General features: G+C 43.9%; 1 protein-coding gene across 10 annotated transcripts in view; it reads left to right on the plus strand.

Moving 5' to 3' along the window:
* LOC118827025 (probable E3 ubiquitin-protein ligase HECTD4) overlaps positions 1-18744 on the plus strand; it is a 171767-nt gene that overhangs the window by 34233 nt on the left and 118790 nt on the right. For all 10 annotated transcript variants that reach the window (XM_036598209.1, XM_036598214.1, XM_036598211.1 and 7 more), the window contains 9 exons: positions 6451-6604; positions 6698-6801; positions 7201-7405; positions 7696-7815; positions 11846-11950; positions 15632-15795; positions 15939-16184; positions 16555-16747; positions 18504-18608. In XM_036598209.1, the coding sequence (XP_036454102.1) occupies positions 6451-6604; positions 6698-6801; positions 7201-7405; positions 7696-7815; positions 11846-11950; positions 15632-15795; positions 15939-16184; positions 16555-16747; positions 18504-18608 (1396 nt within the window). The remainder of the gene's footprint in view (positions 1-6450; positions 6605-6697; positions 6802-7200; positions 7406-7695; positions 7816-11845; positions 11951-15631; positions 15796-15938; positions 16185-16554; positions 16748-18503; positions 18609-18744) is intronic.

The raw sequence follows: 18744 nt of genomic DNA on the forward strand, positions 1-18744 counted from the left end.
TTCTTTACTTTTCTTTTCTGACACTAAGTACCGTACCGGTCACCCCTCTACAAAGGTGTGACAAACACCACTGTTTGCCTTGACCTTAAGTAGAGGAGTCCGCAGGTGTGTCGCATTGGGCCTAATCAGCCCGCGGACTTCTGGGAATTGGAGTTCCCTGAAGTTATGGCCCTGTGCCGCGGTCGCCCTCTGCTGGCAGCTGGCGCCGCAGGCCGGACACCCTGCTGCCGTCGCCCTCTGCCGGCAGCAGGCGGGGCCGGCTGAACCCTTACAGGACCCCCCCTCCTAGGGACGGCCCCAGAAGTCCCAAGGCCAGCAGCGCGTGTCCGTCGGAACTCCCTAACGAGCTCCGGGTGCAGGATATGGCGTGCCGGAACCCAAGACCGCTCCTCAGGCCCGTAGCCCTCCCAGTCAACCAAGTACTGGGTGCCACCCCGCACACGGCGGGAGTCCAGGAGGCGGCGGACCGTGTAAGCTGGGGAGCCAGCAACAAGCTGCGGTGCTGGGGGCCGAGTCCCACAAAGGAACGGCCTAAGGCGCGACACGTGAAATGCGGGGTGGATCTGCATGGAGGGCGGAAGGCGTAGCCGGTAGGTGACTGGGTTGATCCGCCGGTCGATCTTAAAGGGCCCCACATATCTAGGCGCCAGCTTTTTGGACTCCACACGGAGCGGAAGGTCCTTGGCCGAGAGCCAGACCCGCTGGCCTGGCCGGAAGGTGGGGGCTGGGCGCCTCTTGCGGTCTGCCACCTGCTTTCTGGCCTCGGCAGTGACCAAGAGGGAAGCACGGGCCTTCCGCCATGCTCTCCGGCAACGCTGCACAAACTGCTCCGCAGCAGGAACCCCAACCTCACGCTCCTCTTCGGGGAACATGGGCGGAGAAAACCCAAACTGGCACTCAAAGGGTGACATGCCCAGGGACGAATGCCGGAGAGTGTTTTGGGCATATTCCGCCCAGGGTAGATACTCCGCCCATGAGGAGGGGTTGGTGGAGGTCAAGCACCGCAGAGTCCGGGCAAGGTCTTGATTGACCCTCTCAGTTTGGCCATTGGACTCTGGGTGGAAGCCGGAGGAGAGGCTCACAGAGGCTCCCATGAGCTGGCAGAAGGCCTTCCAAAAACGGCTAGCGAACTGGGGACCCCGGTTAGACACCAGATCACTAGGCATCCTGTGAACCCTGACCACGTGCTGTAATAGGAGCTCCGCTGTCTCCTTGGCAGAGGGAAGCTTGGGCAGGGCCACAAACTTACATGCCTTGGAGAAGCGGTCCACGAGGATGACTGTGTTGCCTTTGGAGGGGGGTAGACCCATGACAAAGTCCAGGGAGACGTGAGACAATGGACGCGCAGGGGTGGGCAGCGGGTGGAGGAGACCTTGGGGCCGTGACCGGGGTGCTTTGCAGCGTGCGCACGTCTCACAAGACGCAATGAAGGCACGGATGTCCCTCTCCATGCTAGGCCACCAAAATCGCCTGCGCAAAAAGTCCAGGGTCCTAGCCACCCCTGGGTGACCTGAAAATGGGGAGGCGTGCCTCCATAGCAGCACCCGTTGCTGCACGGCAGCAGGCACGTACAGCTTACCGGGGGGGCCGCCTCCAGGATCAGGCTCCTGCCGTAGGGCCTCCCTGATGGCAGTCTCCAGCTCCCAACGGAGTGGGGCCAAGATCTGAGGAGCGGGAATAATGGGTTCCGGGGAGGGGTCAGACCCCGGAGGTGCCCACTGTCTGGACAGAGCATCAGGCTTGGTGTTCTTAGAGCCTGGCCTATAAGACAGCAGGAAATCAAAGCGGCTAAAAAACAGTGCCCATCGGGCTTGGCGAGGGCTTTGCCTGTTGGATATAGGCCAGGTTCTTGTGGTCGGTCCAGGCCACAAAGGGATGTTTAGACCCCTCAAGCCAGTGCCCCCATTCCTCCAGGGCGAGCTTCACGTCCAGAAGCTCCCTGTCTCCGACATCGTAGTTGCTTTCAGCTGGGGTAAGACGATGGGAGAAGAACACACATGGGTGGAGCTTCTTGGCCGGACCTAAGCGTTGGGAGAGTACGGCCCCAACACCCACTTCCGAATCGTCTACCTCGACGACAAACGGTTCCTCCGGATCGGGCAGCTGGAGGACCGGGGGAGATGTCAACCGTGCCTTGATCTCCTCAAAAGCCTTTTGGGCCTCGATGGTCCAACGAAAGGGCCCTGGGGTCTTCCGGGTAAGGGCGGTGAGGGGTGCCGCCACGGAACTGAAGTTCCTCACAAAGCGTCGGAAGAAGTTGGCAAACCCCAGGAAACGTTGGACCAACCGGAGGGAGGTAGGACGGGGCCAGTCCACCACGGCTCTGATCTTGGCCGGGTCCATGCGGAGGGTGCCCTTGGACACCACAAAGCCCAAAAAGGACACCGTAGAGACATGGAACACCGACTTCTCCAGCTTAACATACAGGCGGTTCTCCAGCAATAGTTGCAGGATCCGCCTGACATGCCCGACATGTTCCTCGAGGGACCGGCTGTAAATGAGTATGTCGTCGAGGTAGACATACGCATAAAGACCCAGGGCTTCTCTGAGGACTTCATTTATGAAGCGCTGGAAGACCGCCGGGGTGTTCATTAGCCCGAAGGGCATTACCCGGTACTCATAATGCCCGGTGGGGGTGATGAACGCCGTCTTCCATTCATCCCCCTGCCGAATGTGGATGAGGTTGTAAGCACTGCGCAAGTCCAGCTTAGTGAATACTGCGGCTTGCTGCAGTGCCTCAAACGCTGTTGACATGAGGGGCAAGGGGTGGCGGTCTTTTACGGTGATGGCGTTGAGCCCACGGTAGTCCACGCAGGGGCGGAGACCTCCGTCCTTCTTTCCGACAAAGAAGAAGCCTGCCCCTGCAGGAGAGGAGGATGGGCGTATGAACCCCAGCTCTAATGCTTCACGGATGTATTCATCCATGGCAGCACGTTCAGGGGGCGAGAGTGCAAACAACCGGCCGCGGGGTGGTGTAGCACCTGGGAGCAGGTTGATGGTACAGTCGAACTCCCTGTGGGGCGGCAGAACCTGGGCCTTCTCTTTACTGAAGACCTCCTTGAGGTCCCAGTAGTCTCTGGGGACCCCTGACAGGTCTGGCATAGCGGGACCCTTGAGGGAGGGCGTCCCTCGGAGGGGGCCAGGGTCGACCAGGCAATGACCGTTACACCGGGGGTCCCATGCATATATGGACTGTGTCGACCAGTCAATGCGAGGGTTGTGCTGCCTCAACCAAGGGAACCCCAACACAAGTTGCAAGTGGGGGGCTTGGGTGAGGTACAGCGCCGTGCTCTCACTGTGGGGACCCACTCGCAAGGTGACTGGCCCAGTGTGATGAGTGACGGGCCCAGACCCCAGAGACTGGCCGTCAATGGCCATAACCGGTAGAGGACGTTCCAGGGGCTCAATGGGTAGGCCCAGCTCAGCAGCCAACGTGACATCAAGAAAGCTTTCTGCTGCTCCTGAGTCAACGAAGGCCTGCAAGGTCGTGTGTTGACTGGGCCCCCATGAAAGTTTTACTTCCAAGAAGAGCCCCGAAGTGGGGGAAAAGGATGACTGGCCCCTCACCGGTCCCCCTGACCGGAGCGGGCCCGTGCGTTTCCCCATTGCTTGCTAGTATTGCCAGGGCGTCTGGTCTCAAATGATTGAGGCCCAGAACCGCGATCAGGCAGCCCAGCACTACCGAGTTGCATGGGCTCAGGCAGGTCCCTGCTAGGTGGTGACCTGGCTGGAGAGGGGCGCCAGGGGGGACGGGAGACAGGAGCGCGGGAACCACCTCTCTGGTCCAAGTCTCTTTGACGCATGCGGGTATCCAGACGGATGCATACGTCATAGAGACCCTCTAACGTGGAGGGCAGCTCCCGGGTGGCTAGTTCATCCTTGAGCTTCCAGTTAAGTCCCTGATGGAATACGGCAGTTAGCGCCTCCTCATTCCAGCCACTTTCAGCGGCCAGGGTACGAAACTCGATGGCATAATCCGCCACCGAACGGGCTCCTTGGGAGAGGGCCAGGAGGCGGGGTGCCGCCTCCCTACCCCCGATGGGGTTATGAAAGGTCGCCCTCATGGCCTTGACAAAACTCTCTCCCGATGCTGTGTCAGGAGAGTCCTGCTCCCACAGCGAGGTGGCCCAAGCCAAAGCCCTACTGGTCAATAGAGAGATTATGTAAGCCACTTTGGACCTCTCTGTGGGGAACCGGGAGGGTTGCTGCTCAAACACCAGAGAACACTGCAAGAGAAACCTTCTACAGGTCTCTGGGTCCCCTGCATACCTCTCTGGATTGGCCACCAGAGCATCACCCCGGATGGGGTTCAGGTCAGCGGGGGGGGTGGAGTGGGAGCTAAGGCAGGAGCAGGGGCATCAGCACTGGCAGGCTGAACCCCCTCAGTCTGTGCCCTGACCAGAAGGGTCAGCTGCTGCATCATGTCTTGCAACAGCTGCTCATGCCGGCCAATAACAGCACCCTGAGTTTGCAGGGCAGATCTTATGGGATCCAATTCTGCTGGGTCCATGTTGGTCACACCTTTCTGTTATGGGACGGCGGGGAGGCGGACCCAAGTGCAGAAATGGAAACAGAAAAAAAAATGGAAAAAATGAGTTGTTTGTGATACTGGGTTGTGAATCCGAAACATGCACATGAGGTGACCCAAAGCCAGGTTCGAACCGGCGATGTATTGATCGGCGCTTTGTGGCGTTGCCACTGCGCCACTGAGAAGCATAGGTAACTACTGGCAATAACACCTCAAGGAAGGGGAAAAGAAAAGGCGGGAAAATGACGAACGGCAAACAAAAGAGACGCTGAGAGCAGCGTGCTCAAACAAAGGCTGAACTAGAGAGGCGAGAGGACAGATAATAGGAAAAACAAAAAAACACTTCCACTCCAAAAATGAAGGGAAGGCAGACCTCTTCTTTTCCTTTTTTTTTAATTTATTTATTATTTATTTATTTATTTTTTTTGGCTTTAAGCTGCTTTGGGACAGTTTCTTTTCTCAGCCCTCTTTTCTTTTCTTTTTTAGTTTTGGGGCAATTTCTCTTCTCAGCCCTCTTTTCTTTTTCTTTTTTAGTTTTGGGACAGTTTCTTCTCTCAGCCCTCTTTTTCTTTTTTAGTTTTGGGGCAGTTTCTTTTCTTTTCTTTTCTTTTCTTTGCTTTTCTTTTCTGACACTAAGTACCGTACCGGTCACCCCTCTACAAAGGTGTGACAAACACCACTGTTTGCCTTGACCTTAAGTAGAGGAGTCCGCAGGTGTGTCGCATTGGGCCTAATCAGCCCGCGGACTTCTGGGAATTGGAGTTCCCTGAAGTTATGGCCCTGTGCCGCGGTCGCCCTCTGCTGGCAGCTGGCGGCGCAGGCCGGAGACCCTGCTGCCGTCGCCCTCTGCTGGCAGCAGGCGGCGCAGGCTGGACACCCTGCCGCCGTCGCCCTCTGCTGGCAGCAGGCGGCGCAGGCTGGACACCCTGCCGCCGTCGCCCTCTGCCGGCAGCAGGCGGGGCCGGCTGAACCCTTACAAGAAGTGTAAGATATAAGTGAATAGAGAAATATTTAGACTGCTAATCCACTGTGCTCTGCACATATGGGTTCACATGCCAGCTTTGTTGAAAACGTTTTTTTTTAGTATATGGAGAATTATAAGGAGTTAATTCTGTGGTGACACTCATTGATCCAGTTCAGTCCTCAGCTGCTCCAGTTCAAGTGCTTTCAGAGCCATGTTTTGTGTGGATAGATTAAAAAATGCAAAACTCACAACTTAATGATAATTTGGTGCTGTGATGTGATGTTGGGCTGCAGTTGGAGGTGGCATAGTAGAGCTAACAAAGCAGACAGTGGCAGTTATGGCAGTTTAAAGCAGTTTTCTGAATGAGACATTTACTGTAAAGTTTGTTAAATAAAGACACATTTTCTGAAAAAAAATCGCACTGAAAGAATGGAAGATTATATTGATAGAGCGAACATTTTTTTCTGACTAGGCTGCAGGCAAAAATGCAGATTATTAGCTGATGAAACAGATTGTGAGGGTAAGTTACAAACATATCACAATCAAATTTAGAAACGTACAAGGAAGCAAAAAAGCACCACAGTAAAGCTATGGTATGTTTTAAACACAGTGTCTTACAGATTGCTTCTTATGCATGACTCTCATGCATGACAGCTGCTTTTTGCTGTTTGCCAGTGTTGTATGATTCAGAGTCAGTGAGAAAATAAGAAGAAATCACTTTATGTTGTAACACCATTAATGTATTTTAGTGACTGATTGAAAGGAAAAAAATATAGAAGATAAGTATTTGTCATATAAATCACCTGGGTCATTGTAAGAGGAGAATTATAAGCATTCTGCTTGTACTTTGGGGTTCAGACAAAAAATATCAGGAGGAAAATGCCCACTTGAGCCCCCCTTTTTTCATTTTGTCGTTTCTTTCTGTCTTACACACATTATCATTGCTTCTGCTCTCTAGACTGAAGGGACTTGAGCAGGTGACTAAAGCTACCTTGTTGGGACATTTGCTACCAGTACTGTTGACCTCTCTGATGCACCCCAACCTGCAAACCCTGTCCCTAGCTGATGCTCTCATGCCACAACTTGTCCAGCTTGTTCTCTACACCAGTCAGGTATGTATATGACAACAAAATATTAACTGCAATATTTTGTAGCATGACACTTTGATTTGATTTACATGAACAAGTTTCTTTCTGTTTGATTAGACTGCTCTACTTTTGAAGACCCAGTCTGCATTATTTGTCGAAGGCTCACTACTGATGGGTGGCCCAGTAAATCATGGCATCAATATGCCCAGTAATGTTGACAGGTAGGTTCACACAGCGTCTTTTGTCTTATCCTGTGTCTTATTTTTTTCCATCATTGAACTGTTCAAAATGCTTTTAATGTTTGTTTAAGGGTTAGTGATAATAATAATAATAATGTTGATAATAATAATAATAATAAATATTTATTTATAACTAAGCGTTTAACTAACTAAGCTTTTCTTATAACTAAGGTCATATTACAGAAGCATTACAAAAAATAAAGAAATAATCAAATCAGCTGGACAATGAATATATGTAATACAGTGTTTAATAAAAATCCTTTTCACGTTACATCTCTATATTGTTATCATGAAATACAATCTATGAACCTTTACTATTGGTGAAAAGATTGCAAATTGAAAGATATACAATGTTAGTTCATGCGCAGACTTTTCCCTCAGTTTCCGGATTCTTGATGAAAGGGAGGAACCAGGCTTCCTGACTGGTCTTAAGATCCCTGCCCCCTGGGCTGCTGGGAAAACTGTGGAGACTGTCCATCCAGTGCGAGACAACTACAAATTTAAAGAGACTGTCCATATTCCTGGTGCTCGCTGTCTTTATTTGCGCTTTGACCCACGCTGTTCTTCTCAGTATGACTATGATAAGGTATTTATCCCAATTTACATATATATGGCAGACACATTCACGGGCCATTTTTTTTGCTAACCATTCATGTTAAAATATCCACATGTGAACAGCAATTCACTATAATGTCATAAGGTGAATTGGTCGGTAAGATAGAATCTGGCATGTTATAAAGTAAGCCATTTTGTAATCAGTGTGGAATGTTGTGTCAGACAGTGCTGCTTGTTTTGTTATGTAATGTGGAAGTTTTAGTGTAATATGTTTTAATATTGAAAGTGTTAATATTCAGTTCTCTCTTTTTATACTTGAAGCTTGTGATCTATGCTGGGCCTAATACAAACAGTCGCAAAGTCGCTGAGTATGGTGGCAACACTCTGGGATATGGCAGCCGCAGTGTCCTGGGTACTGGCTGGCCGAAAGACCTAGTTAAGGTGAGGGGAAATAAACACACATAGATTGGAAAGTTGCATGGCAAGGCAAAGATTTTATAGATCACATTCAAATTGTTAGTTAATTTACCATTTCATCACAGTACAAATTGTCTAATTTCTAAAATCATTGTAAAATAAATTTCATCATATCACAAAAATGTCTGGAATGCCCAGATTTGTAAAGTTGAAAAGTAGGCTTTGGCGATATCTGAAAGTAATTACCACAATATTTTCTTTTTAAAAATCCATAACAATTGATTACATCGAACCCTGACCCCCTCCCACCACACCAGATACACCCCCCCAAGCAATATATGCAGTCCAGTGCAGTTTTGACTTATTTTCTATTTTATTTTTAGTTTTTATGCTTTTTTAAGATCGACTGTTTTAATGAAAATCTTTAACAGAACTCACGGATTAATAATACTACGACATAATACTGAGTAACCTGGCAACTTGAAAACTGCTTCATCTGTTTTTTTAATGGATGTACTGCAAATGCATGTACATGAGCCACTTCCAGTGTAGCTTTATAGCAAATTGCATGCTAATAGCCCTCCCGGCTGAAGAAATGTAAAACTGGTTCTCTGTCAGTTTCCTAGCACGCCAATTAATGTTTTTTACACAACGCTATCAGGTTACTTGTCAATCATCGATGATATCAGATTTCATCACCCTCACCCAGGCTTATTCGTAAGTTGATGGTACAGTGTAGAGCAGAAGAACTGCCCTCCAACAGTACTAAGTCATAAAGAGTTTAATTCAGTTTTAACAATTCATTATAATGTGTGATCTTCAATAACACCGGTTGCAGAATGCTACATGAATGGGATACTTAAATGATTTTGAAACTGTAGTTACATTAAAGTTGTTAAGTACAGTAAAGACAGTTTAATATAGCCCTGTCCATAACAGTTTCTTACCAGAAACACTAGCATTTGTATTTCCTCTGGTTTAAGTAGGCTTCTCTGTGGTGTTGCTACAGTACTTGATGTGGTGGGGAAAAAAAAGATGCTCTGAATCTCTTCAGTGTGTAGGTTAGGGTTAGGAGCAGCCTTTCAGCCAGAGGAGCCTACAACAGGTTAGCCCACCTTTTGTGTTTAACTCATTAGTATTTCAGCCTGAACTGCTTCTGGCCTTATTGATATGTTACTTTCTTCATGACAGCTTTGAACAGCTATGTTCCTGCCTGATAGTGTTCTTCGTTTTGTTTTTTTTTTCTTTGTTTTTTTTTAATTATTGGAAATATGTTTTGTTCTTTTACTACATCCACAGTATTAGAGTTTTTAGAATTATTAAACCATGCATGGTCTGTCTGGTTGTTTGTTTGTATGTACAGTGTGTATACACAGTCACTGAGCACTTAATTAGGTACACCTACCTTGTATATACCTCTGTCTATTTTATCAGCTCCACTTACCATTTGTGGTCCTACAATTATAAAGTCCACCTGTTTTGAACTTTGTTAACCCTTTTTACTCTGTCCTTTAATGGTCAGGACCCCCATATGACCTCCACAGGGCAGCTGTTATCTGGGAGCTGGATCATTTTCAACACTGCAGTGACACTGATGTGGTGGTGGATTGTTTGTACGCTGTATGCTGGTATGAGCAGATCAGACACAGCAATGCTGCTTGAGTTTCCACTCTATTAGACTCACCTACCTTTTTGGTCCACTTCATAGATGTAAAGTCAAAGACAATAGCTTATCTGTTGCTACACAGTGTGTGTTAGTCATCCTCTAGCACCTCATCAGTGGTCACAGGATGCTGCCCACATGATGCTTTTGGCCGGATATTTTTGGTTGGTAGACTATCCAAAAATATCAACAGTGACGGTCCAACAGTAACACTGAGGTGTTTAAAAACTCCAGCAGCACTGCTGTGTCTGATCTACTCATACCAGCGCAAAACACACTGACACACAACCACCACATCAGTTTCACTGCAGTACTGAGAAAGATCCATCACCCAGATAATACCTGTGATGAACTACAGTTTCTAACTGTTGAACTATAAAGTAAACCTAAATGGACAGTGAGTTTAGATACAGGTAGGCGTACCTAATAAAGTGCTTTGTTATTGTATATATAGTGTAAAGGGCTGTAATTTCTTGCATGGTTCTTGTACAGATGGATATACCCTCAAATTTCTGACTGATTTCAGGTTTCCGTCCAGTTGTTGAATTAAATGTCATAAATGTGAATAATGCTTTATCAACTCTAAACAAAAAAAATAAAACTCTTTACATCACATCTGTAAACTTTTCTGAGAAATATGGAGCAAGCTTACACAGAAACCTAACTGCTGAGCAGCTTCTCATTGCTGGTTTGTTTAATTTTATAGGTGTAGGTTATCATAAGAGCTTATAGATAGAACGCATAACTACTCAAGAAATCAAGTCAGAGTTTATTTATATAAACAACAGGCGTGGTCACAGAGCAGATTTACAGAAAAAAACAGGTCCCCCATGACCCATGAGCAAGCTGATGGTGACAGTGGCAAGGGAAAGAGAGGAACCAAGACTCAAAAGGGGAACCGATACTTCTTTGGTTGACACCTGATAGCAAAACAATAACACGAGCAATATAAACAGAGAATAAGGTTTTACCATTAGTGTAAAATGTTGAAATACAGAAAAGGGGAAACGCAGGTGAAGCAGTTGCTATGATTGAATAGTTCAGGTCTCTGCTTGCAGCAGTATCATCAGAAGGGTCAGTGGCATGCAGGTGAGGCATGCACGGGCTTGTACAGCAGGTGGCTTGAGTCCCAAATATTGGCTGGAAGATTATTCCAAAGCTCGGGGGGCTTTGTACCCCCTGATGTAACTTTTGATAATAAGAGATGAGTTTACTCAGGTACTGAGGAGTGAGGCCATTTAGAGCTTTATATGTCAGTAAAAAAATTTGTGCAGGATTTAAGTGGCAACCAGTGTAGGTTTGATAAAACTGGGCTGATATGGTCAAACTTTCTAGTTCTTGTAAGGACTCTGGCTGCAGCATTCTGGACTAACTGAAGCTTGTTAAGGCTTCTGCTGGAACATCCAGAGAGCAGGACATTATCCAGTAATCCAGTCTTGAGGTAATAAGTGCATGAACTAGCTTTTCTGCATTCTGTAGAGACATTTCTTAATTTGGCAGTTTTGTGAAGATGGAAGAAAGCTGTTCTAGTAATACTGGTTATATGTGCATCAAAGGGCAGATTGATATCACTTGTGACACCAAGGTTTCTTACAGCTGTACTTGATTCAACTGAGCAACTATTAATTTTAAGCATTTAATCACTTTATTTCTAGCAGCTTTTGAACCAAGAAAAAGAACCTCTGTATTGTTCGGAGTTGAGCGGGAGGAAGTTACTCGACATCCAGTTTTCTGTGTCTTTCACACAGTCTTATTAAGTTGAAGTTTATCATTTCGTTTGGTTGATATATACAATTATTTGTCATCACCGTAGCAGTGGAAATTGAACAGATTCTTGTGAACACTATAGTATACTTTGAAAAGGACAGATGATTTGCCATTTACATTCACAAAATGATAGCGATCAGTCAGGTAAGGTCTGAACCAGGAAAGAACTATTCCTGTAACTCCTACAAGGATTTCTATGTAGTAACATAGAGTGGTCAGTCAAGAAATGTAGGCAACAAATAGCTTATTATTATCATTATTATTATTATTATTATTATTATTATTATTATTTTATTGTCTAATATTACGATTATATTTTTTCCTTTGAAACGATAAAGGTATGTTTTAATTTCTTTGTTAGTCCATCGGTACTAGCTGCCTTTTGTCATCTTTATTCCTATGACCAGGCAAAAATGGTGATCATTCATGTTATTATAGTTTTTTGTGTAAATTATGCACGTTGATTATTTAGCAAATGCATTTCAGTAATAATTTATTGTTTTTTTTTTTTCTTATCAACAAAAACAAATATCAAACAAATAAAATTTTTTTAACTTATATGATGTACAGTTAAAGTGCAGCTTTTCCAAAGCACATGCCTCATCTCTCTTTTTTGTCTCTCAGGTGGAGGGAGACACAGTGACGTTCTCCTTCGAAATGAGAAGTGGCCGTGAGCACAACACTCCAGACAAAGCTATGTGGGGTTTCTCCTGCACTGTTCGAGCACAGGCAAGCACATTTTCACAATGTATAGGAAAAGTCTCACTTAATGTTTACAGTTAAATGAATGTCAAATCTTGCCCTACTTGGTTACCTTTTAAGTCAATCATTCAGTGACTCACCTTGGAATACCAGATATTGTTTTTCTTCCACATTTTGGTTCAACTAGAAAATTTTAAAGCAAACTGTAAGCAACAAATAAACCAATAAAAAGCAAATAATATAATATCTGGCCACTTTATTATGTACACCCACCTTGTATCTACATCTGTCATCCACTGTATTAGGTCCAGTTACCATATAGGTGCACTTAGTAGTTTTAAAATTACAGATTGTAGTTCATAGACATCCTGATGTTGCTGGACCCTGTCAGACTTGGGTTGGGTAGAAAACCTCTAGACCAGACAAAGCAGCGTTGCTGAGGTTTTTAAACAAGATGTACACTTGCTGTCAACTTTAAACACACTTACCTTGTTGGTTCACCTTGTAAAGTTAGAGGTGATGGCTTATCTGTTGCTGCACAACAGTTCTGTTACTGAACTTAAGTACTCTGGCCTATCGCTTCTCAGCTGAACCTTTGTTGCTAAGTTTCCGAATCACTGACTTCAAAAAAATATTTACTAAATTATAGAGACTCAGTCCAGCCATTGACACAGGAATGTTTGACCTTATAGACCTCAATACTTTGTGCACAAATGAATGAAGATATGTCCTACACCCATGAAGAATGCTGCTTCTGGTGGGTTTTCAGAGAGCCGCATGTACTTGTTTTAATCAAAAGTGAAATTTCACCACCTATAGGTTCAGATTTTGAAGTCATTTAGGAGGTTCCAGCAGTATTAAGGCAGTGGAAAATAGATTAGAGATAGAAGCTGTAGATTCAGTATTGGTCCATTCTTATCTTTGAGTGCGCAGCAATAAAATGTCCTCTGTGGTTTGGTTTTAATGTTCTCCTCATTAACTCTTATCAAACAATATACAATTAATGGCATTATGTTAAAAAGACTTGTAGACAGTAATATGTGTAAATGCCTTAAATGATTAAGGTAGGGGGAAAAAGAACAAAAAATGTTCATTATAAAAATTAAAACTTATACAAATAAAAAATTTAAAAATTCAAAAAAAAACCTACTACTCCCAGGTCACCATTGTTGCAGTTGCAATGCACTCTGGGTTATGAAGATCAATGGCTGTACTTTCCCATTGCTTTTATCCATTGAGCTAGTGTTCGTTAGCTAAATGTGCACTGTTCAGCCTTTTCAGTTTGAACTACAGCAAGATATTACCTTAAAAAAAAACTGACACGATTGACAGCCTTGACTGCAATATATTCCGTAATAGCTTTTACACAGGCTGCGAGCATCACAGCGGCCATCATGCTAGACAGTTAGTATATAGTTTCAAGTTAGAAAAGCTACAAAATGGAAAATTCCTGGGGCTGGATTCACAAAAAACTTTCTTAAGAAAAAACTTGTGAAGGTTCTAAGAAGTTCATAAGAATGTTCTTAAATGCAATTCTCAAAAAAGACTTAAGAAGTTCTCAAATATTCTCTTAAGATAATTAAGAGAATTATTTTCTTAATTTTCTTAGGAAAATCTTCATTGTCGTCTTATGTAGGCTATGGTGCATTTACCACATACCATAAATGGCACGAGATATGTTTTGAATCTGAAAGATTTTCTTTCTTAAGACACTTTCGTGGATCCGGATCCTGCTCTGTTGTGCAGTTTTAGGCGCATAATCAAATTAGCTTGGGGGCTGTATTTCAGCAGCAGGACCCTGAGGAGGATCATATAGTCTAGACTAAGCTGGTTTGGCCTCTTTCAAACAGTTAATAGCTAAGCGTTTAATGTTGTCTACGTAGGCAACTTGTAACACATATACAATACTTCTACCTGACCACCAGTGGCCTCCCTGAGGTAACTTGAGTTGGTAATTACAGCCTATTTTGTGTCTGCACTCGACAGGGAAAGTCACTAATTTGTGTAGGGATAGTTCAACTTCAGTTGTGATTTTTTTTTTTTAGTTAGGAGCAGAGGAAACAGAGAAACCTGAATTTCTTAACAGGTGCAAAAATACTGCAGGCTGTGGATAAGGATAAATTTCACTCGTTTCAGTCGTTTAGTTTCTACGACAGCGTTATAGGGCCACTGTTAATAAAAATAAAAACAGTAGACTTCGAGAAAGAAGTCATAATATTTTGAAAAAAAAAATTACTATTTTGAGAATAAAGTCATAATATTTCGAGAAAAAAAAAATCTGAATATTTCAAGAAAAAAGTTGTAATGTTTCGAGAATAAAGTCGTAATATTTCGAGAATAAAGTCATAATATTTTGAGGATAAAGTGGGCTAACTGTAGGGGGGCTGCCATAACGCGTTGGGGTCTTGGTTGCTGTACTGGCACGCAGGAGTTCCACTCACTCCTGTCTCTTTGTGGATCGATCATTTTGATTTATCATTCTCGATGTCTGTAAAACTTCATGCCCTTATTGAATGGCACAGAGATGTAGCCACCGATAGCCATGTGGACGACACTGTCTGTGATTCTCCTTCAACAAAACAGACAGTTTCCTCTGAGTCCGTCTGGTTCTTTATTCTTAATAAACACAGTTTCTTGCGCAGCCGTTTCAGCCATCTCTTATACTAATAACACTCTGGTGTTGATGTGCCAGGAGAGACAGGGAGAGTATTTCTTTATGGGTGAAATCGATATGAAAGCATAACTCCATCAACTCCTCAACGCCACTCATTTTAACAAGAGGAGTTTCCCTTTACAAATCCTTTGGTCACAATATTGCAACCTTTCCTGGTATTAATGCCACGTTAGTGTCGTAATTCTACGACTTTTTTTCTCTAAATATTACATCTTTTTTCTCAAAATAGTATGACTTTTTTCTCAAAATAGTACAACGTTTTTCTGAAAATAGTACAACTTTTTTTCTTGAAATATCATACCGTACGACTTTATTCTCAAAGTTTACTATTTTTATTTTTATTACCAGTGGCCCTAAAACGTAAGTTTCCGCTTGTGTTTGTTTTTTTGTTTTTTTTTCTTTTCTTCAAATCCCCTCTTTTTATTTACCTCGATAGCCACCTTCCTCAACTCTCACTCACTGTTTAAACACCTCAAACTCCATCTCACAGCTGATCGGGGGCCAGGAGTTATGATGCGCCTGCAGTTATGAACCCTCGATTGACCGAATCAAGTGCTAGTATGTATTTTACAAAGGCTGCTCCGCGGACAGCCGCTTCTAAAGTGCTAACGGCTTACAGCTTAGGGTTTCCGGGTAAAACTCGCGCTTGTGAAATTTGGTTCCGCTTCACGTTCATCAGTCTTCGCACATACTGCATATTCTCTGTAAGACTACATGCACCAAACTGTCACGGTGCAGACGTTGCCTTTAGGGACGAATACAGGTACCGTTACACCCCTAGTCTCTTGTGAGTGGTGTTCAGTATAGCTCTGCTTGTCCACATGCATCTTCATGTGCTTAACATAAGTTTTCTTATTGTCCTGCGTCTGAAATTACACACAAATGCAATGTAGTGTGGCACCTCACTAAATCTGATTTTACATAATTGTCATTTTTGTCCACAAGATGTATTAGGTGCGATTAGTTTTAACTTTGTTGCACTTTAATGTATGTGTTCATATTGATTGTGTTCATATTGATCTTGTGCAATTCAGGAGTCTTCGGAGGATGTTTCTGGTGGTCTTCCATTTCTTGCTGACCTGGCTTTGGGTCTGTCAGTTCTGGCATGCTCCATGTTACGCATCCTTTACAATGGCCCTGATATCACACGAGAGGAAGAGTCTTGCCACGACCTGCTCTGCTCTAAACTCCTGCAAAGGTTGGCTAACCTGAAAGTGCATTTGTTGTTTTAATGTAAACTAAATGTGTTTCTTAGCTATTATGTTTTTTTTTTTAATGTGTGAAGCCTTATTTGCTTTTGTATTTGGCTTTTTAATTTGGTTTTATATGCCTCAATCTCAGATGCCAGTGGCAGGTGGAAGCCAACGGTGCTATCTCTCCTGCTCTTACCCCTTCTCCCTCTCCCCTCCCACTTACCATTGACGAGGACCGGGAGTTCACCTACCCCACAGATGTGCTCATGCCCCCACCAGGCCTCATGCCTGGTGTCTGCTGTGATCTGCCACGTATCCGCCTGCCCCCAGGCATAATGGGCCGCCTGAGGGAGCTTTCAGGCAGGGCCCGCCCTCAGTTCCGCCCCAGCATCAAGTAAGCACAGATGAAAGACTCTTTGGGGTCATTTTGCCATTTATTATGAGGTCACCCTCACTGCCAAACCTGGCCTTTCATTAGATGATAGCAAATATTAGGGCCAGTGTCCAGTACAGTTTGGTGATGTCTCTGTAACTTACATACCAAACTTGGTAATTCAAAGATGAGTTGAACCAGGTATGTTTGAGCAGGCCCTCTAAAACCGGATTTAAATAGCACTAATTTTCATGTCCTCCTAATAATTCCTAATTAGATTTTTTTTTTCACACTTTCTTTTTTAATTCCTGCTAGTGTTTATTCCATACATATCTGTCTCAGTGTTGACATTTTGAATTTTATTTCTCAATTTCTTTCATTCTTGTTCTAGAGAGGTTATCCGACCAGATGTAATGGAGGAGGTGATCGTGTCATGTGTGATAAAGCACTTGGGTTTGATAGATGCACTGCAGTCTCTGGTGAACTTTCAGTATAGAGAGGAGCATGGAGAGGAGCATGACCTGCTATGCAAGATCATGGCTGAGACCTTCAAGAAGATTAATGCCATGGAGAGACAGTTGCAGGTATACACAGGCAAGGGTTTGTATTGTCATGAAAATCAAAGTAATTTTTCAAATCAAATTTGGTTTTCCAGGCTTGGAAAAGTCATGGAAAATAGTAAGTGCTGGAAACATCATGTGATTTCCCAGATGTTGAAATTATTTGAAACACTACAGAGTCTAGATGGCAAAAAACACAGCAAAACCTGAGACATCATTGCTGCTTCTCACACTGAGACTTGCATGACTAGCACCTTAACTGAGAGTCACAGCTCTTGGTCTGCTGCAGCTACATTAAGATGTGATGAGCGAACTACTGAGATGCTCTTAATACGTGTATATATATATATATATATATATATCACTATGACTCCTTGTTTCTACATTCATTGTCCATTTTATCAGTTCCACTTACTATAAAGGTGCACTTTGTAGTTCTACAATTACAGACTGTAGTCCATCTGTTTCTCTGCATACTTTGTTAGCCCTCTTTTACCCTGTTCTTCAATGGTCAGGACCCCCATGGACCCTCACAGAGTAGGTACTATTTGAGTGGTGGATCATTCTCAGCACTGCAGTAACACTGACATGGTGGTGGTGTGTTAGTGTGTGTTGCTCTGGTCTGAGTGGATCAGACACAGCTGTGCTGCTGGAGTTTTTAAACACCTCAGTGTCACTGCTGGACTGAGAACCAACCAAAAATATCCAGCCAATCGTGTCCTGTGGGCAGCGTCCTGTGACCACTGATGAAGGACTAGAGGATGACCAACACAAACTGTGCAGTAGCAGATGAGCTATCGTCTCTGACTTAACATCTACAGGGTGGACTGATAAGGTAGGGATGTCTAATAGAGTGGACAGTGAGTGGACACAGTGTTTAAAAACTCCAGCAGCACTGCTGTGTCTGATCCACTCGTACCAGCACAACGCACATTAACACACCACCACCATGTCAGTGTTACTGCGGTGCTGAGAACAACTGTCTATGTTAAATTAGTGCTAGGTGGTGATAAAAATTCAATATAATGTTTTTATTAATGTTTTTATTTATTTTATTTATATCACAGTATCACACACATCAGATGATATAGAGGTTTAGTATTAATAATTTAATGAGCTCATGCTTCCTGAGTTTCCTCATTTTTATGGATTTTAAGCAATGACTTAGAGTTAACTGTTTGCATACCACAAGTAAAGTGCACAAAATAAAATCTTGCTTATGTATCACATACATTGCTAAATTATTACTAAAACAGGAAAGCAATATCGTATGGTATATTAGTATTGTGGTATCCTGGTACAGAAGTTATGTCTGGCAGCACACTGCTTAATGTTTGGTGTGGAATTTCATTCATTTTATGCCATGAAAAATTCACGGAAAAGACATAGAATTCCACTGTTTAACAAGGACACAAAGTGTTAATCATGCAAAGCAGCAGCATGCAGGTTGTTTTCACTATAGTTTCTAGAGTGCCCGTAGCTCCCCTTTGTGGACAATCTTGTTAAATGTAAGTGGAGTGAGTATGTGAGTGAGTTATAAGCCGTGTCCATAAGGTGCTACAAAGTGTATGAACCCTTTGTTTGTGTGCATGTGTGTGGCTGAATATAAAACAACTGTGTAGAGCTGGGGTGGGGAACTAAGGGCCGGAGTCCAGCACAGTTTGGTGATTTCGCTGCTCTAACATTTCAACTAAAATCACTATACTGTGCAGGAATTTAGATTTTATTTATTTATTTGTTTTATTGTGTCGTGTCTAATTGTTTAATGGCTGTGTTTCAGAGTGTGGCTGAACTAGAACAGAAGTGGCAGAGTGAGGTGGATGAGGCTCAGCAAGGCAAGCTAGAGAACAACACACCCTTTTTTTATGATTACCACTTTTTTGAGGTAAGTCACAATTATGAAAGCCATGTAAATCATTTGGCAGTATTCTGATAATACCACTAATAAATTAAAAAAAAAACTGAATGGAAAAATGTTGAAGGGCCCATAACCTTTGTTTTTCTAGAATTTTTTTTACCCT

This window comes from Colossoma macropomum, unplaced genomic scaffold (assembly GCF_904425465.1).
Source record: "Colossoma macropomum unplaced genomic scaffold, Colossoma_macropomum, whole genome shotgun sequence".
Taxonomy (NCBI): Eukaryota; Metazoa; Chordata; class Actinopteri; order Characiformes; family Serrasalmidae; genus Colossoma; species Colossoma macropomum.